Here is an 18,947-nt window from a genome sequence, read left to right as displayed (position 1 = left end):
CACAGATTACTTTTGCAACAAGGAAATCAAGTGTCAATGGGAGAACCCACTTCTAGAAAACGGAGCTGACCTAAGAGGTGAATTAAATTTCTGAATCTGGGAACTTATATTCTTCAACAGACAGGGCAAACAGGAAAGCAAAAAGAATGGTACTAAATGTACAGGGAAAGCCTGGCAGGAAGAGAATGAACTGTTAACAGAGTTACCTCTTCGTGGGCAGGGCTGGGGGGAAACGTTGCAAAGCACTGAATGTTTGTGTCCCCGCAAAATTCCTAGGTTGAAATCCTAATCCCCAACGTGCTGGTATTAGCAGGTGGGACCTCCGGGAGGCGATCAGGTCATGAGGGTGGGGCCCCCGTGAATGGGATTAGTGCTTTACAAAAGGGACCCCCCGGGAGCTCCCTCACCCCTTTGGGATTAGTGCTCTATGAAAGGGACCCCCGGGAGCTCCCTCACCCCTTTGTGATTAGTGCTTTATGAAAGGGACCCCAGGGAGCTCCCTCACCCCTTTGGGATTAGTGCTCTATGAAAGGGACCCCCGGGAGCTCCTTCACCCCTTTGGGATTAGTGCTCTATGAAAGGGACCCCAGGGAGCTCCCTCACCCCTTTGTGATTAGTGCTCTATGAAAGGGACCCCAGGGAGCTCCCTCACCCCTTTGGGATTAGTGCTCTATGAAAGGGACCCCCGGGAGCTCCCTCACCCCTTTGGGATTAGTGCTCTATGAAAGGGACCCCCGGGAGCTCCCTCACCCCTTTGGGATTAGTGCTCTATGAAAGGGACCCCCGGGAGCTCCCTCACCCCTTTGGGATTAGTGTTCTATGAAAGGCACCCCAGGGAGCTCCCTCACCCCTCCTGCCACATGAGGACACAACGAGAAGACAGCCTTCTATGAGCCAGGAAATGAGCCCTCACCACACACGGAATCCGTCAGCACCTTGATCTGGGACTCCCCAGCCTCCAGGACTGGGAGAAATAAATGTTTATTGTTGAAGCCACCCAGTCTATGGTACTTTTGTTACAGCAGCCCGAATGGACTAAGACACATATTTCTAAGTGATTTATAATCTGACATGCAAACGTTATCACATTTATATAACTGTTGTGTTTTAATTGCATACAACAACATTCACTATTTTTGCCATCAGGTTAAATATTATAAACAATTAGAATAAAAAGACACAACACCTTGCTCGGGCAACCAAGTGCGGATTCAAGTTTGCTTTGGTGCATCTCCTAAGAGCTGGGAAGCGCTATGCCCTCAACTGGCCCTCCTCTCTCTCCTCCTTACATCAGAGCCCTCCTCCCTGCCGAGGAGGAACTAGCAGGAAAGAACTTCCTCTGAGGGGAGGCTCCTCTGTCCGTGGGCACAGCGCATGCAGGGAGAGGGAGCACCCTCCCTCCTCCAAGGGAGCAGGGCCTTCTGGAGAAGCCGGCTGCCCGGAGGCTGTCAGCTTCTCCAAGATTATGTTTAGTTAACCGGAAAATGGAAACTTTTTTCTTCTGCCTGTCTCAAAGGGCTGATTTAAAAATTAAATGAAATGATGTTAACAAAAACGATTTGTAAAATAAATAAAATATGATTAGAAAGGTGAAACCAGGTCTGTAAATGGGATTTGTCACTTAAAGAGGAAGGATGGTTATAATGAATGTCATCTTATTCAGTAACCCCATGGCTCCTTTTTTTTTTTACTACTATGAAATAAACATGCTCCTGGTTTTAATTTTTTTAAATTCAAATATTACAAAAAAGTATAAAGCAGAAAGTAAGACCCTCTCTACCCTCTCGCTTACCCCACCCACTCTCCGGTGATCACCACGGTTAACAATTTTTTGCGTTCCCTTCAGAAACGTTCTATGGAGATAAAGCCGTGTACGTATATTTTATACATGTGTTATTATATACAACACTCTAGACCTCGCCTTTTTCACTTAATTTTATCTTAGAGATCGTTTCCATACCAACACATTCTCTGCCTCCTCCCTTTTTAGCAGTCACGGCAGGAATAAACGATAATTTACCTAATCAGGATCATATTTAAGGTTTTACACGTGTCTTTCTTTTAAAAAGAACGATCACCATCAGTGCTGCCATCCACACCCTGCACACAGGCAATGCGGTCGCGCCCGCAGCCCTGACTGCAGAAGCGCAATTCTGGGAACAAGGCGCGAGCGCGGCCCACGCGCCAGGGTGACTGCTGAGCCGGCCTCCGCCGCCGAGCGAAGGCCGCGAGGGTCCAGGCCAGTTCGCAGCCTCCCCTCTGCCTGGCACGAGCGCCCCCCGAGCTCGCGCGCAGGTAGGGGAACCCGAGCGCAGGCGGGAGGCTGCGGAGGCGCTAGGAGATCAGGGGCAGCGCTCTCCTCACCCGGCGCACCGCATGGCCGGGAGAACGACCATCGTCCTCCCAAGACTGCTTCCGCCCGTCTGCCCCGCAGGGAGGGCACCCCTCCCCAGCCAGCCCCTCCCCAGGCGGAAACCTCCGCTTCCGCACCTGCACCGCAGCACGTGCCCCCACTGCCCCGCCTCCACCCGGAAGCCGGGGACCCGCCTTATTCCCAGACCTGATCATACTACTCCAGGGACAGAGCCCATGGAGGGCCCGGCAGGTCGTTTCAAACCCTTTAGAAAGGCACGGCCGTCCTCCACGCTCGCTCGGCTCGACTCTCTGCCCGCCTGCTGCTCCCCGAACACCCCCACCATCTGCCCGCTGCGAGCACCGCCCTCGCTGCTCCCTCAGCCTCAGAGCTCGTCCCCACAGCGCACGGCTGGTTCCCTCACTTCTCTCAGGTCCCTGCTCAAACGCCACCTCCTCCCTGACCCCACGACACTCTCTGCTCCTCGCTTGCTGTTTCCTCAGGAGACGGATCCCAACTTAAACCTAATACCTCCTGCTTATTTGGTTGTCTGTGCCGTCAGCTCCACCACGGTGAGTCTTTGTTTCCTTCACGCTGCACGCCAGAACCTACGACTATACTTGACATATAGTAGGTGCTCAATAAAGACTCTGACGCCCTGCCTACGTCCTCAGCAAAGTCCCTACCATTCCCCAGGCTCCACATGCAGCAGCGTTCAGGTAAAGTCTACACGCCTCAACACACAACTTCACGTCTCTGTGCTCTTGCTTATGCTATTTTCTCCACCTGGCATGCCATTCGCTCATTCCACTGTCAACCACATGAACTCCTATTCACCCTGCAAAACACAGCTAAGCATCACCAACTCCATGAGTCCTTCCCCAAAGCCCAGGCATCCAGGCTTCCTCGTCTTGGCTCTGTGCAAGTATCCTACAGATATCTGTTGCCTTCTATTTCAAAAATTCATTTCATTTTTATTTTATATTTTTTACTTTCCAGCTTCCCCCATCAGGCTCTGTACTTCTTCAGGGACAGACAGTGTTCCCCTCATCTTTCTGGCTACTGATAAGTTGCCCAGCACCCAGTAGGTGCTCAGAGAATGTCAGAAGCTAACAACCAAGTGAAGAAAATGCACTAAGAGAGTTCTCCAGGTCCACAGTCAGGGGCAAAGAGACCTGGCTGATGAGGCTTCTCTACAGAATGTTGAAAAGAACCCATGTAGATTTTCAAATATCTGGATGAAGTCTTCCTTGTAAAATTAGCTACCATATGTTGAGCATTTAGCACATGCAAAGCATACGGGCCTCATCTCCTCTGATGCTCGCGACAACCCTGAGAGGTAGGGACTACTACCATCCCATTTTCAGAGGGGCCGATGGAGGCTCAGGGAGGCTGTCTAAGTCGCCCAGGTTGTGCACACGGCAGGTGGAGGAAGCAATGACTTACACTGGGCTCCAGAACTTGCTGGCTGAAGTCTACACTGTGGCTGTGAATGGGGTGATATATTGGGAGTGGGGTAATCCACATTAACAGAAGCAGACGGTGCCATACAGTGCTGGGTCTGACACAGGGAAAGGGTCTGGGGTGCTTCTGACCTGCAGCAGGAGGCACAAAGGCCACTTCAGACACACAGGCCGACGCTGCCCAAGGCTCAGCCACAAATCTGCACCTGCAGAGGCAGAGGCCAGGCAAGACACCGAGGCTCAGGACCAGGAACTAACTCAGGCACCCCACTTGCAACCCATCAAAGTTCTCAGCATGTGTGATCTCCTTTAATCCTCACAGCAACCTGGAGAGGCCGGCAAGGCAGGGAACAGGGCTAATCCCCATCTCACAAACAGGAGAGTCAATCAGGAACATTCTCTTTCTGCATTCAAACCTTTCCAAAGGGCCTAAGCTATGCCAGGCTCGGTACAGGAGAGGTCTCATCTAGTACTCATCTCAGCCTTGCAGGTGGGTGTTACCATCATCATTTCCAATCTATAGACGAGGACACTGAACTCTAAGGGATTAGGAAACATTCATTCTTTCATTCATTTATTCACTCCTCCACTCATCTATTTCAACTAATATTTATTGAACACCTAGAACATGCTGGCAAGACAACAGGGAATAAAACAGAATAGTCCTTGCTAGCATGGGGCTCATACTCTAATGGAATGAGAGAGAGAATAAACAAGTAAACAAAGACACGAGGATTTCAGCTAAGTGCCATGCAGACAATAAAACAGGGTGCTGGGATGGAGAGGGACTGGGTACCCATTCAGCTGGATGGTCAGGGAGGGCTTCCCCAACGACATCTGAATTAAGACCCAGTGATAAGAAGGAGCCAGACACACAAGGCTCTGGTGAGGAACCTTCTGAGCAAAGGGCACGACAACACCTGAGATGGATCCTGGGACAAGCCCAGTATGTGCAAAGGACAGAAGGAAGGCCAGCGTGGAGGAGGGCGATGGGCAGAGGGGACGAGGAGTCTGAGAGGGAGCAGGGACCGGCCAGATCCACAGAAGAATGAGGTTTACCTCCAGCTCCTTTGATCCCAGATTTTGCGACCAAAGAAAATCAATCAAGTGGCCATGTGATTTAGAAATAAACAAATTGAAAAAAACTCCTCCAGTAAAGATAAACCAGAAAGACAGGCCTCATCCTTCTGAATAAAGATAGAGAAGTGAATACCATTAGAGTTTAATTCAGGCCCAGCACACAATATGTGCTCAACAAATGTTTGTCGAATGGATGCCACACAATAACGATTTCAACTGCATACACAGCAGCATGGACTTGCCCACAGAACCCTGGACTGACCGGACTCGAGGGCTTGAGGAAGGAAGGCGAAGGAAGGTCAAAGCCCATCTGATGCCACGATGCGGGTTACACACTTTACAGCCCTGGATCCCACCAGAGACAGGCTCAGAATTTAGAACTGCAAACATATTTAGATAAATGCACAGACGCCAGATGCATAATGAGTTACTAAGGGAAACCAGGATGGCGTGATTTTGAAATCTGACACGAGAAAGACAAACTGCCCTGGCCCCACAGGCCCCCTGCCTGAGACAGAATCCAGGACTGACCCAGGGACTGCGCTGTTCTCAGTAATTTAACTACACCCTGAAAAGGGCAATGAACCTTCAAGGTGGGGTGGGTCAGGCCAGGTGCCCATGGTCAAGGTGAAGCCAAGGCCCCTCGGGGGCAGGGAAGCAGCACCTTGTAACTGATTTTACGGTAATCTACGGGCTTGTCTCACCTCTGCTTCTAGAAGGCGTGAACCACATCTTACACTTCTGCCTCCTCCAGATACGTAGAGTGTCCTTCTTATGTGCACCAGGAGCTCAGGCATTTGCGAAATGCATGAACAAGCAGAGAGCCGAGGCAGTCTACGTGGACCAACCAATGCACTGTGAATGAGGTCCCAGCCACTAGAGGCAGGGAGAAAAGGGCAGCAGGGGCACAATGGAGATCTGCATCACAGCCGGGCATCCATGAGCCAGGCCACACAAGGAAACAGTGAAGAGAATGGGAGAAGAAACATTTTTGAGGAAACCTGATCCAATACTTGAAGGGCTGTCACATGGGAAAGGTATTAGGCATGCTTGATCCAAAGCCCCAGGAGCCAGCTGGCAGCTGAATTTAAGGAAGAACTTCCTCCCAGCAAAGTGGCATCAGTGTGTTAGTGGAATGGTAGCATGACAGGAGCGGGGGTAGGGTGGTGGGAGGAGGGGAAAGATTCCAAATGATCCCACAGGAAAATGCATTTGGGGGTTTGGGTTAATCACAGGTTATGGATGTTCTTACTGAAGAGCGCAGTTTTCAGCCCTTCTCCAATTTATGTGGCCCCAACAGTTTTTCACAGGATGCTATGACATCTCACACAGGCTCCACCTCCCAAGCTCACCCCTGGGGAAAGATGAATTAGAGTCGTCTGACAGAAGCACAGTATGCAGGGGCGTCCCGCCAGTAACCGAGTATTTCAGGATGCAGAATTCAACTCTGCACAGAAGGTACAGATGCCATCGGAACAGAAAACTAGAACCATGGGTTTATTCACCCATGGACTTGCATCTTCAGTGGCCGAGCAGCAGTTACCAGTGTAACTGCTGGTTACACCAGCAGTACTGGTGTAACCACCAGTTACACATGAGGTGGGAGACTAACTGCCCCTCACACCACTTGTGTCCAAATAAATGCTGATATAGATATTGCAGAGGGATCCTGGAAGCAACCAACGCTGTCAGCTGGGGAGCTTAGTGACAGGATGGGTTCTTGCCAGAGCCCACTTTGACTCTTCTCATGTAGTACTTTCGAGAAAATACTGCCCGCCTGCCTTCCTCCCACATATCTATCCATTCTGTAAATATTCAGTGGAGGGCCTTTCATAGACCAGCAGTAGTGAGTAAAGCCAGACGAGGTGCAGCTTCATGACTGTCTAGTGGGAAACACAGACAAGAAACACACATATCGCACAAATAACGATTTGAGGTTTTCCATATATGTCACAAAGGAAATAAATGGTGCAAAACAATAGTAAGTTACACAGAGACTGCCCAGTGTGGGGTTCCAGGATTGGTTCTTTAACGGAGCACAGAGACCATGTTTTGCAGAGCCTCCAGTGTGCAGGTCTCAAACAAGTCTCTGTGACATTCCTCTGGGAAACCATGGCCACACAGGCCCTCCCACCACAGCACCCTCCTCTCCGGCACACATCCTCTGGATGCTCTATTTGAGACTGTGACTCAGTAGGTCTGGGGAGGGCTGGAGAATTTGCATTTCTAACCAGGTGCTGCTAGTGCTGCTGCTCTGCCGACCACATTTAAGTAGCACTACTCTATGAGGCATTTAAAAAGACCTAAATAAATGGAGAACTACACCATGTTCACAGGCAGAGAGGCTCAATCATCAAGATGTCAGTTTTGCTCAAATTAACCTATACATTCAATATACTTCCAATCAAAATCCCCGTGGAGTTGTTTTGTTCTTTATTATTGTTTAACTTGACAAGCTGATTCTAAAATTCATTTGGAAGACAACTTTGGAAAAGCACAAAGTGAGGGACTTGCCTTACCAACTCAAGGCTTACAATAAAACTATAAGTGGGGTATTGACACACAATTAGCCAAAGAGACCAATACAGAACAGAGAGCCCCAAAACAGACCTGTGCTTTTAGGAAAACTATATACGGAAGATGGCATTACAAATCAGTAGGGAAATGATGAACAATTCAGCAAACACTGCTGGAAAAATTGGTTATTTTTATAAAAAATAAAACGAGATTCCTACCTTGTACCATATGCAAAAACAAAATTCCAGGTAGATTATATTCCTAAATGTGAAAATATAAAACTTTAGAACTCTTAGAAGAAAATATAGAAAATTTTCACAACTTTGGGGTAGGGAAATATATCTTAAATAAGACACCAACTGTGCAAACCAAAAAGAATAGACTGGCAAATTTGACTTAAATAAAACTGAAATTCCTGTATGCCATAAATAAAAAGAAAAGCCACACACTAGGAAAAGTTATTTGCAGCAAAAACACTAATATCTAGAATGTATCAAGAAACTAATATCTAGAATGTATCAAGAATTCCTACCTATGAGAAAAGACACACAATCCAAAGAGAAAAGGATATGAATAGGAAGTTCACAGATGAGGAACCCAAACAGAGGAAAAAACATGAAGATGCTCAACCTCACAAGTAATTAGAGGGATGCAAATGTAAAATAGTGGGATACAGTTTCACACCCATTACACTGGCAAAACTTAAAAACCCTGACCAGACCAAGTGCTGTCTAGAATATAGAGCAGCAGAAATTCTCGCACATTCTTGTTCGGAGAGTAAATAAGAACAATCCTTTTAGAAAGCAATTTGACATTATCTGATAAAACTGATAATGCACGCACCCTACCATTCAGCAATTTCACTTTTTTTTTTTTGTGAGGGAGATCAGCCCTGAGCTAACATCCATGCCAATCCTCCTGTTTTTTTTTTTTTTTTCGCTGAGGAAGACTGGCCCTGAGCTAACATCCGTGCCCATCTTCCTCCACTTTATGTGGGACGCTGCCACAAGATGGCCTGACAAGCGGTGCGTCGGTGCGCGCCCGGGATCCAAACCCGGGCTGCCAGCAGTGGAGCACGTGCACTTAACCACTATGCCATGGCGCCTGCCCTCAGCAATTCTATTCTTAAGTATACAACCTAGAAACCTTCATTCACTCACACAGGAAAGCACAGACAGGACATTCACCCAGTGTGCTTAATAACAGTGGGAAACAGGAGAGAGTCTAAATGCCCATCAAGAGGAGCTGGCTGATACAGTGTTGTCTATTTACACACTGAAATACTATACAGAAGGAACAAATAAGTGAACCAAAGTACACATATCAATGTGGAGACATCTCAAAACCAATGTTGAGCAAAGAAACAAAGTTGTAAAAAAATGTAAGTGATGGATACCATCAACATAAAACTTTACAACATGCAAGAAAGATCTGGGTGCTATTTGAGGACATCTATCTACACACACACTTACAGGGTCATGCATTGCTTAACGACAGGAATACGTTCTGAGAAATGCGTCATTAGGTGATTCGTCATTGTGCAAACATCATAGAGTGCACTGAACGGTAACAAAATTTGTCACCCCAGAATGTGCCTCTTTAACATGAGGGTGATTTTAGGCCAATCATTTTTAAGAAACAAAAGATTCAGAAACTTTTTCTTGTTACCTCCCTCTTAACTGCCTAAAAGAATTTAGATTTTAAAAAACCTGTCTTAGGGCCAGCCAGTGGCGCAGTGGTTAAGTTCGAGTGCCCTGCTTTGGTGGCCCAGGGTTCGCAGGTTCGGATCCTGGGCGCAGACCTACTCACCAATCCTCAAGCCATGCTGAGGTGGCATCCCACACAGAAGAGCTACAACTCTACAACTATGATACACAACTACGTACTGGGGCTTTCGGGAGAAAAAAGAAAAAGAGGAAGATTGGCAACAGATGTTAGCGCAGGGCCAATCTTCCTCAAAAAAAAAAAAAATCTTAAAAAAAGAAAACCTGTCTCAGGAAGCGAGCTATCACCTTAGCATCATATGAACTTGGTAGTAGACAGGGAGGAACCTAGAAAAGCCTCTTTGTTGGGCCCCTCTGTGTTCTTCTGTTTCTGTGTGGCCAAATACCTGTTTTCCAAACGTTTGCTCCTTTTCACCTACTTGTGAATCGCCTTCTTCCCTTTGAAGTCCCTGACTCTCCCCACCTCTAACACCTTCTTTTGTCTTTAGCTGAGAATAGTATTTAAGGTGAGGGCTTTGGCCATTTTGGGAGTTACTTAATTTTCCTGAGTTTCTCCCATTTATACATGGTATTAAACTTTTGTTTGTTTTTCTATCAATCTGTCTCATGTCAATTTAATTCTTAGATCAGCCAGAAGAACCTAGAAGGGTAGAGGAAAATTTCTTCCTCCCCTACAGGACTTACACAGACCTAGATGGTATAGCCTACTGCACATGGGCTATATGGTACTAATCTTATGGGACCACTGTTGTATATGCCATCTGCATTGACCAAAACATCCTGATGTGCATGACTGAAGATGCATATATTATACACATATATACTGTTATATCCATTATCAATGTATACATATAATAATTAATGTACTATATACATTAATGCATTATATATATTATATGTAATGTATTATAAATACTATATAATGCATTATATATATATAAAATGTGTGTGTGTATATATAGAGAGAGAACTATTTTATATATATCCACTATAAACATGAGAATGATCAATCTAAATTCAGCACAATGGCCTCTAGAGAGAGAAGGAGAGGAATGGTATCTGGGAAAAGAATAAAAATCACTCATAAAACCACTGTCCCCTATACTAATGTTAACCAGCATTAGGGATTAGGGTAGGGGATGTTCTTCAATGAAGCCAGACTTTTCATATTGAAAAGGCTGAGAGCCTTTAGTCCAACCTTTGACCCACAGGGGAAACTTCTCTCCAACACCTGGAGCAAGGAAGCCTCCCACCTCTACAGAGAAGCTCCTAAGTCAGGGCCACTGTGTACAGTTATACAGGTTGGCACTGCATAATTCTGGAGTGCACATTTCACAATGCAAATGATGCCCCCTAGGGTTGTGCAGTGAACAACTTATACAACAATATGTGGCAGCCCTGTAACTCCTAGGTCATAGGCCCCTTTGGAACACTGATGAAAAATGCCATCTCTGAGAAAACGCCCATCCACACAATGGCTGCCCATGATGTCAGCGGATTCCCCAATGACGATCAGCAGCCTTACACTGGCCAAACACTTCCCAAGGTGGGTGATCACGACCCTCGGAGTGAGTCTAAGCTCTTCCTTAAGCACGTGTGAAACCTGCCTCTTTATAACCTCTATCCATTAAAGTTGATTTACTTCCCTTCTGCATGACACTTCAGCTACTGAAAGCAAGCTAACCTGTCCCCCCGGGAGACTTCTGCCTTCCAGGCTAAATACACTTTTGACTTAGCTCATTGCAAACATGCTGTAGCTTCTCTTTTGTCAAAAATGAACTTTTAAACTGTCCATCATTTTACCAAGCACTTCTTGCCCTAACAAGCAACTAGGCATGCTGACATGTCGTCAAAGAGTAAGAAAGCATTTCTCTCAGCAGCTCCTGTGGGAAACCTCTCAAGATTTCCACTGGCTTCCAAAGCAGTCAAAAGCCCACAGAAGCCAGGAAGTGAGAGGCTGGAGGAAGGAAGAGTCAGGCTTTTTCCAGGGGTGGGAGCAACGTTAACTGAGCAGAACCAGGACAGAGCCCCCCGGCCAAGGGAGACAAGTCATTTTCCACTTACTCCCAAAACTCCATGACGGGAGAGGTGGCGCTCTGCAGGGACACGTGGCTGTGGTTGCTCACGTTCAGTTTCTGGAATTCCGTGCAATTCTCTACGGGGAAAACAAGACAAGAGATAACAAGATTAACCTCCGCGGGGCTGATCTTGGAAAACGTCAGAGCTGACGGTGCAACCAGGCCTTTCACCCAGCCACTCCAAGTCAACACACCTCAAAGGGCAGTGGGGGGATCAGTGACTCCAAACAGTGTAAGAGAGGCTTGGCCTCATTCCAACAGGAGGACAAGTGTTGGGGGCAGGGCCTTCCTCTCTCGTTCCCACTCCACGTGCCCTGTCACTCTTTCCTCCCACCTTGTTCCCAAATCTCCTTTCCTTTCCCACTTCCCCACCTAAGGCCTGCCTGTGGCATCCACCTGCCCCGCTCAGCAGCCCCACAGGAACGGGGGAACTAAAGCAGTGGGTCAGTCATGGCATCCTTAGGGCAGTGATGCAGTTGAGACTTGGTTTTCCTTCACGTAAAAAGAGGCTGATCTCACAGCTGCCTCCTAAAGACATGATGACTGGATGAAACAACGTGAGCCTGCATGTGTGAAGAACCCCTCGTTTCCTCACCATTCCCTTGCTCCATCAATCAGTCCAAGGAAGGTCTAGCGAATGTCTCATTTCACAAAACTTGATGACCAAGCGAGATTTGAATCTCAAGTAAAAATATCCAAGTGTTCACCCTTTAAGGCTGAGATCAACCCATTAGTCCCTCCCTCCTCCAGGAAGCCTTCCCGATCTCCCTCCCCTGAATTCTAAGAATGTTAGAATTTAAAGGTCCTCCAAAGGACCACCTTCTCCAACTCCCTTTATTTTGAAGAGGAGGAATCTAAGGTGCAGAAATAGTCAAGGGGCCTCCATTCACACCCTCTCCCTCCTCTACAAGTCACCAGCCAGTTAGGGGCAGAACTGGGAATCAACCCCAGCCAAGTCTCCATCTCCTTTGCCATGGTTATTGTCCAGCGCTGTCGGCCCAGCGGACCCGTGCCTCTTTACAGCACTCCTCTGTTTACAGCGCTCCCCGTGGGCAGGGCCTCCTGCACCCATTCACTTCCGAGCGGCTGCGCCCAGCACAGTGGCCAGCACGGAGCCCGTGTTCAGCCTCACCCTGGCATCTCTCTCTTCTCACGTGTGTACGAACCCTCCAAACCACACCTGTGATCTCTGGAGCAGGAAGCACCTCCTGTACGTGATGTTTCACCCATCTCAAGTGTTCATATGCCTTTAGAGAAAGGGGAGCGCAAATCAGTGGAAGAAAGGTTTGCAGTTGGCTGGGGACAGTCCCCCCGACAGTCTGCCTCCTTCCCACTCCTCTGGGCAAGTGCTAACCACACTCTGGAAGCAGGTGGTCTGTGGGGCCCCCAGTTCTGACAGGAGTCTGGAAACCTGATATTATAGGCAGAACGTCAGAGGTGCCCTTGTGCCTTTTTCTGGGGTGAAGAGCCCTCAGCATTGATCAGATTCTCTCAAATAGTGTTTCTCAAATGTTTTTTCTAGAGTAAAAAAATTTCTCAGACACCCAAGGTTGACAAGGCATTTTTATTAAAATGATATTTAATCATGTACGAATAAACAATGAGTTATAAAGTCTTTGTGATTGTAGTAGTCACACAACTATAAAACCAGAACTAAATCTACAAATTAAATATCGACTAATCTATGGACCCAATACAATTCAAACTGACAGCATAAAATGGATGGGAAAGATAATGCCAGTCTGCGAAATTAGGTGGATTTCCCAACAGAAAAACGGAGCTGCTGGGTAGGGCAGGGCCAGTGAGTTCAACTTGCCTGAACCCCACGGGCTGTTTGAGGCTCAATCCCAGCAACTGTTCTCTGTTCACACCGTTGCGAAACCTTCATTGCTACGGTTTGCTGCGTTCTCAACCGGACCTCACTTGGTACGAATGCCTCATTTATGAATTAAATCTCTCTGCTTTTTCCCTGGGCTGCCATCATCCTATTTACTAAGGACGCACCTTTAACTGTAACCACGCACAAAGTCAGGCACTGAAATCTCCTGACTGTCCTCAGTTAGAAGGTGGCTGTGCAGACAATCCAGAACGTGTGCATATTTTTAGAGCAGCCTCAGAATAAACAAACACAAATTATCATGGACAACTCACAGGCCTCCAAGAATATGTCCTGAATTTCAGTTTAATAAACATCTCTATGAGGTCGCTGGCCAAAGAAAGGTTAAGAGACAGGCCCTAAAGAGAGACAGTGAGACTTCCACAAAATGTGATGGGTGGGGGAGCAGGGCAAAGTCAGGCAGGGCTGGAGGCTAGTTCACAGCACTCTCTAGGCCTAATGCCTGCTGTCCCTTCTGCTGGTGACAAACATCCTACCCAGCCTTACTGTAGCTCAGCCTTCAGGATGACAGGTCACTTCCAGGGACAACCTAACCACAGATAACAACATGGATGGTAAATAGCTTAAAGCGTGTGTGCCAGTCCCCATCGAAAGGCAGTGGATGCCTACAGCACTGCTGAGAAGGGTTCTAAGGCCAAGACCAGACTCAAAAGGACCGAGTTCTACAATTGATTAGTGATGTCTGCTCTGAGCACAGAGCATAGCATAGATGGGGTTGGCACATATTTGTCTTCCCTAGATCATAAGACTCAATCCTGATAGGAGGACAAATTGAAAAGCAAACAGTACATAGAATCAGAAGTAATCTAAAAAGTTATCCATTCAAGGAGGTGGGGTGGGGGTGGTGAATTCAAATATTTACCCGGGTTGGACAGGTAAAGTTAATGAGCGAAGTGATGTGGGTGGGGACTGTGGTCAATTTGAGGATAGATGCCTCACCCAAAGGCAACAGCCACTTCTCAGCTGCAGCAATTGCTGTCAAGCAAGAACGTGGGAACGTGGGTCTGGTGTTGCCAGATATTTTTAACTTTTCAAGAGAAGCTAGAAGTCTGGATTTTCACGTAGTCTTCTGGTTTTTCAATTTTGGCAACCAAATACATTTTTGAAATTTGCTGGTCACTGATCTAAAGCCTAATTGGCCAATAGGCCCCCTGTCTGTGACCCTTGACCTAGTCTAACCCCTTCATCTCAGAGGAAAACCTGACACTAGAGAGGTACGGCTGGAATTGGAGCCCGGACCTTTCACACCTCCACTCTGCCCCCAAAGGGCTCAGCCTCCATATTTGGCAAAGCGAGGAAAGAGCATCACCATTCTTCCACTCATGCCAATTCATGGGCCAGGGCTCAGCTCAGGCTTCAGGGCTGAGACCCACAGAATGTACGCAGACCCAGTGCAGAGCCGATCTCCAGTTTCAGTGGAATCTGGACTCATGGCAAGAGGCCAGAGGCCGGGACTGGTCTCCAGGACAAGGACACACCCCCAATGCCAGGCCCCCAGCAGGACCAGCAGAGACACCCTCCCTGGGGGCCATACCTGTGTTCCACTCGTGCCCACAGGTGGCCCAGGGGAGCTCGGTGGTGAAGCAATTGCTCAGGTAGAAAATGGCCCACGCCAGGATAATGATGTAGTACACGTTTAGATGGGCCTCGATCACCTGTGTCGCGTAGCCAATGCCTGAAAGAGCAAAGGAAGGGAGCGATTTGAGTCTCTCTCCACCTGGTTAAAACAGTCTCAACGACTCTTCACAGCCTGACATCACCTGGGCATCATTTTATTTTCCAATTAACTCAACACTCACCTTCAAATAAAGGGCAAACTTTTCTCCAACATGTAATGCCACCTTCACTCGTGAACTGTCCCAGAGCTGTTTCCAGGAAAAAAACAGGAATTCCACAGCAAACAAAAAACACCACGTAGGGAATCAGGAACGCTCCTGAAAGGATGCAGAATAAAGGAAGTAGGTTAAAATTGCCCCCACCACTTCACGTTCAGCACAAGAAATCTTTAATAAGCACCCACTACAGGCAAGACATAACGTTTCCTGAGCGTGTGTTCAAGTTCACACTATGAGGGCCGGAGTCAGCCCCCACAGCCCTGGGGTTGTACTCTCCTCCGCCTATTACGCCTTGAGTAAGTCTACGTCATATCTCCCAGCCTCCACGTCTTCATCTGTAAAATGGGGCTTTAAGACTTAACATCTGCACCATTTATGTCATAGAATCGTTGAGACGCAGCTAAGATGATAATGTAAAATAAAGTGTTTTATTTGCCTGATTCTTTTATTTACACATGTCGCCCCCTGCACAGGTCAAATCCACTCCCTCCCTGAATGTTGCATCCTCCTTTTTTATTCTAAAGCAACTTCAACAGGCCAGGTGAGGGGAACCTCTTCTTCATATTTACTTTGGAAGTGAACTGCAAAATATCTTTTTCATAAAGAAAAGCATTCTTAAGGAGATATGCAATGAGCAGTATCAGGCCCCGATACAACGAGCCTCAGATATGGAGGTGAGTTATAAGGAGTTTGCAGCAAGAATCTGTCCAGAAAGGCTAGCGTTGAATCAATCTGAGAAAAGAGCATCGCAAGCTTTAGTGCTCCTATCTTGAAATACAATCCATTGCCTGGGCCTTTCTGTGAAACAAATTAAATAACTGAGGTGAACATGAGCTATTACAACCAGAAAGGAATTTTTCCAAATCCCTCCTTCTCTCTCCCATCTAATAACAAAGCATGGAAACACAGGCTCTTCCTTGCCAGCTGATCTCACAAATGAAGGCTTAACTGAAATTGCTTTTTGCTAAATGAAGTCTCTTACCCGCAGGATTAATAGCAACAATTTTGATCAATCCTGATAGCAGGACCATATCTACCAGGTTTCGAAAGTCTGTTAGCTTTCCTGGGCCAGAGACTACTTTTAAAGTTTCATCTTGGGAAAGAAAGACTTTAAACTATTGTTGGGATCTATGAGTAGAGCTGTATAGATATTTTTTTTAAAGTAAACAGTCGATAAGCAGATATCCCAACTACATTAGAAGGCAAAAAGTGTGTGAAAGGGGATAAGAGGGTCTGTGTGCTGTATCTAAATCTAAGTGATTAAAACAAGCCACAGCAGGATCTCTAATATGTTGTAATTTACCTGCGAATCCTTCAGTACATAACAGATGACACTTCCTGAAAGCCTTTTGGCCTGTGTATTCAAAGCCAGCAATCCTGAAGATAACTAGCTCAAGTCAACCAGGAAATCTGTGTACCCAATGGAGACTCTTGGCAAGTTCGAGTAAGAAAGAAAAAAAGAATGACTCATTTTTAAACTTTACTCGCTCCAACCATTTTTTTTTTAAATCTGTGGCAGAATTTGTAATTAACCCAACTTACTGTGTTTTTTGCTTTTAGGAATGCTTTTTGTTTTGGCATAACAATTTCCCGGATAAAAAAAGATCTTAAAACAATTTTTTCCAGGGACTACCCTAAAGGGTTTCCACAGGTTTCTAAGCAGACACGGCTGCTTATGAAGGCTGAATCTGCAGAGAGAGGCGGGATTCGCAGCCGAGGGCACAGGGCACGTCTGGGGTCTCCGAGTCCACTCCCTCTCTCCCCCTTGCCAAGCCACCAACACCGGTGGCCACTTCATTACCAGTGCAGAGCAGGCTTGGAGCAGCCTGTGCCTTCAGGATGAATGTCTCCAAAGAAATGGCCTGGGCCAAGCAGTACTCTTCCCGCTCTCCCTGCAGCTGCTCGCACAGGAAGTCCTGCTCTACACAGGCTAACAGCATGGGCCCTGCCAGCCAACTTCTGAGCCACCTTCACTGGGGTCTGGGGATCTGCTGGAGGGGCAGGGGCACAGCAAAGGGAGGGAGGAATACATAGAAAAGGCTTTTTCTTGGAGAAACCGTGCCACCCAAGAAGGTTTGACAAGGTCCCTTGCCCTGGACCCGCTGGCTGTCTTGCTGACGACAACAGGCGGGGGCTCCTGAAGTCTGGAGCGCCTTCCTTGAGCTGGGAGATCTGAGGATTCACTGCTGCATCTCCACCAAACTGACTTGGACATGTGGTCACTAGACATGACTCTCTCATCACCTTTCTTTCCCTGTCGTCGTCCACCCCGCCCCCCAATCTCTGAGCATTTCCTAAACATTAAATCAGTGTTGTTGCTATTCGTTGTGGGTGACTGAGACCAGCAAAAAAAACTGCTGGGGGCCAATTCTTCCACCAGAGAGACCCGAAAAGAGGCCCTAGAAGGGGCCTTAAGAGCAAATGAAAGCCTGGGCAGGAAATCCAGGCCTCACCTAAAAGTTCTCCCTGTTGTCAGTCCAATTTCAGTTTAAAACAAGGCCTTTGGTGTCAGAATCTCATCTTTATCACTAAGTGAGTGGCTTCTCTGACCCTTAGTGTCCTCATCTGCAAAACGGGTATAGCGCTACCTAGAAAGATGACTGTAAGGATGAAATGAGATGACGCAGGTAAAGCTTAGTACCCACCCTGGCATTTCAGCAAGCGCTCAAAACCCGAGCTTACTCAGATCATTATTCGAGTCCCCTTCCCCGATGCCGGTCTCTAGCTGGGAAAGCTAAGGCTGAAAGGGTCTGTCTCCTGCCCTGTTTCAAACAGCAGTGCAGCTACCACAAGCAAGGGCTCCTTGTCTCGGTCTGCACCTCACGCTGGGACACAATGCACCTGGTGGGCAAGTCCCCGCGTGCCAGCAGGCGGCACAGTCAGGTGCGAAGCGGGAAGTGCGCATGCGCACTGGGAAGGCGCGCCTGGCCCCGGGTCAGCTCACGCGCCGGTGGCCTGGGGCGGGCAGTCTCCCGAGGGTCCCGCTACACGCAGGCGCGGGAGGGGCCTGGCGCACACCCCCTCGCTCCCCGCCCCCACCAGGCTGGTCGCGCCTCCCTCCGCTGCCCCCAGTGCCGCGTGCCCTCACCTCCTCCGTTCTTGTAGCACAGGTAGGGGAAGCGCCAGACGTTGCCAAGCCCCACGATCTCCCCGGCCATGCTCAGCACGAACTCCACCTTGCTGTTCCAGTGGCCGCGCTCGTGGACAGCCTTGTCGCGCTTGTCGCGCGGGTCGCGCGCGGGCGCCGCACCCCCGCTGCCGCCGGCGCCGCCAGCCGCTGCCTCGGACAGCCGCGCCTCCTCCGCAGCCTTCCCGGTGCCCAGAGGCAGCGCCTTCTCCGCCGTCATGGCCGCGCCGCCTGCCTCGCGCGCCGGCCCGGCTCTGCGCCGCCGCCCCGGGCGGGCTGGCTTTTCAGGAGGCGCGAGCGGGCGGGAGGGGGAGGCGGGGGTGGAGCTGAGGGGCCGGGCCGGGCCGGGCGGGCGCGGGGACGGGGACTGGGGCGCGGCGCGGCGGCCCCGCCCTCAGGGCGCCCACGCCGCCGCGGCCCGGCTGGCCCACCTTGCGCGCGCCGAGCACCTTGCGCGCGCCGAGCACCTTGCGCGCCCTTCCTTCCGCTGGCCTCTTAGCGCAAGAGTGGAAGCGCCCATTCAGGCCTAGGCTGAGCTCCCGAGGACACCAAGCCCTGAAGTGCAACCACTCTCTCTAACCTCCAAACGCTTGGCCCTCGGTTTCCCATCTCTGATAAGAGAAGTGGGCTCTAGACCAGGCTTCTCCAACTTGAACGTGCGTACCAAGCACCTGCGGATCTTGTTAAACTGCAGATCCTGATCTGATGGGTCGGGCTGGGCTGGAGCTTCTGCATGTTTAACAAGCGCCCAGCTGCTGCGGATGCTGCTGGTCCAGGGACCATACTTGCAGGGAAAAGGGGTAAACGAATTCTTGGTTTCTTCCCAGTGCTCAGGGACTGTGAGCTCCCCTAGGGTGGGGACGCCTCCAGATC

At 48.7% G+C, this 18,947-nt stretch overlaps 1 protein-coding gene across 1 annotated transcript in view; it reads right to left on the bottom strand.

Annotated features, from left to right (window-relative positions):
- Positions 1 to 18,384, bottom strand: part of SLC6A11 (solute carrier family 6 member 11) — a 127,655-nt gene extending 109,271 nt beyond the window's left edge. The window contains exons 1-4 of the mRNA XM_004443786.3: positions 18,036 to 18,384; positions 14,912 to 15,046; positions 14,647 to 14,787; positions 11,202 to 11,292 (exon numbers count right to left, since the gene is read on the bottom strand). Of these exons, the coding sequence (XP_004443843.3) occupies positions 11,202 to 11,292; positions 14,647 to 14,787; positions 14,912 to 15,046; positions 18,036 to 18,294 (626 nt within the window). The 5' untranslated portion in view covers positions 18,295 to 18,384. The remainder of the gene's footprint in view (positions 1 to 11,201; positions 11,293 to 14,646; positions 14,788 to 14,911; positions 15,047 to 18,035) is intronic.
- Positions 18,385 to 18,947: the final 563 nt, after the last annotated feature.

Source organism: Ceratotherium simum, chromosome 5, assembly GCF_057802395.1.
Source record: "Ceratotherium simum simum isolate JZ-2026a chromosome 5, ASM5780239v1, whole genome shotgun sequence".
Lineage (NCBI taxonomy): Eukaryota > Metazoa > Chordata > Mammalia > Perissodactyla > Rhinocerotidae > Ceratotherium > Ceratotherium simum.
The sequence above is the reverse complement of the archived record's forward strand: the minus strand, read 5'-3'. Positions and strand labels throughout refer to the sequence as shown.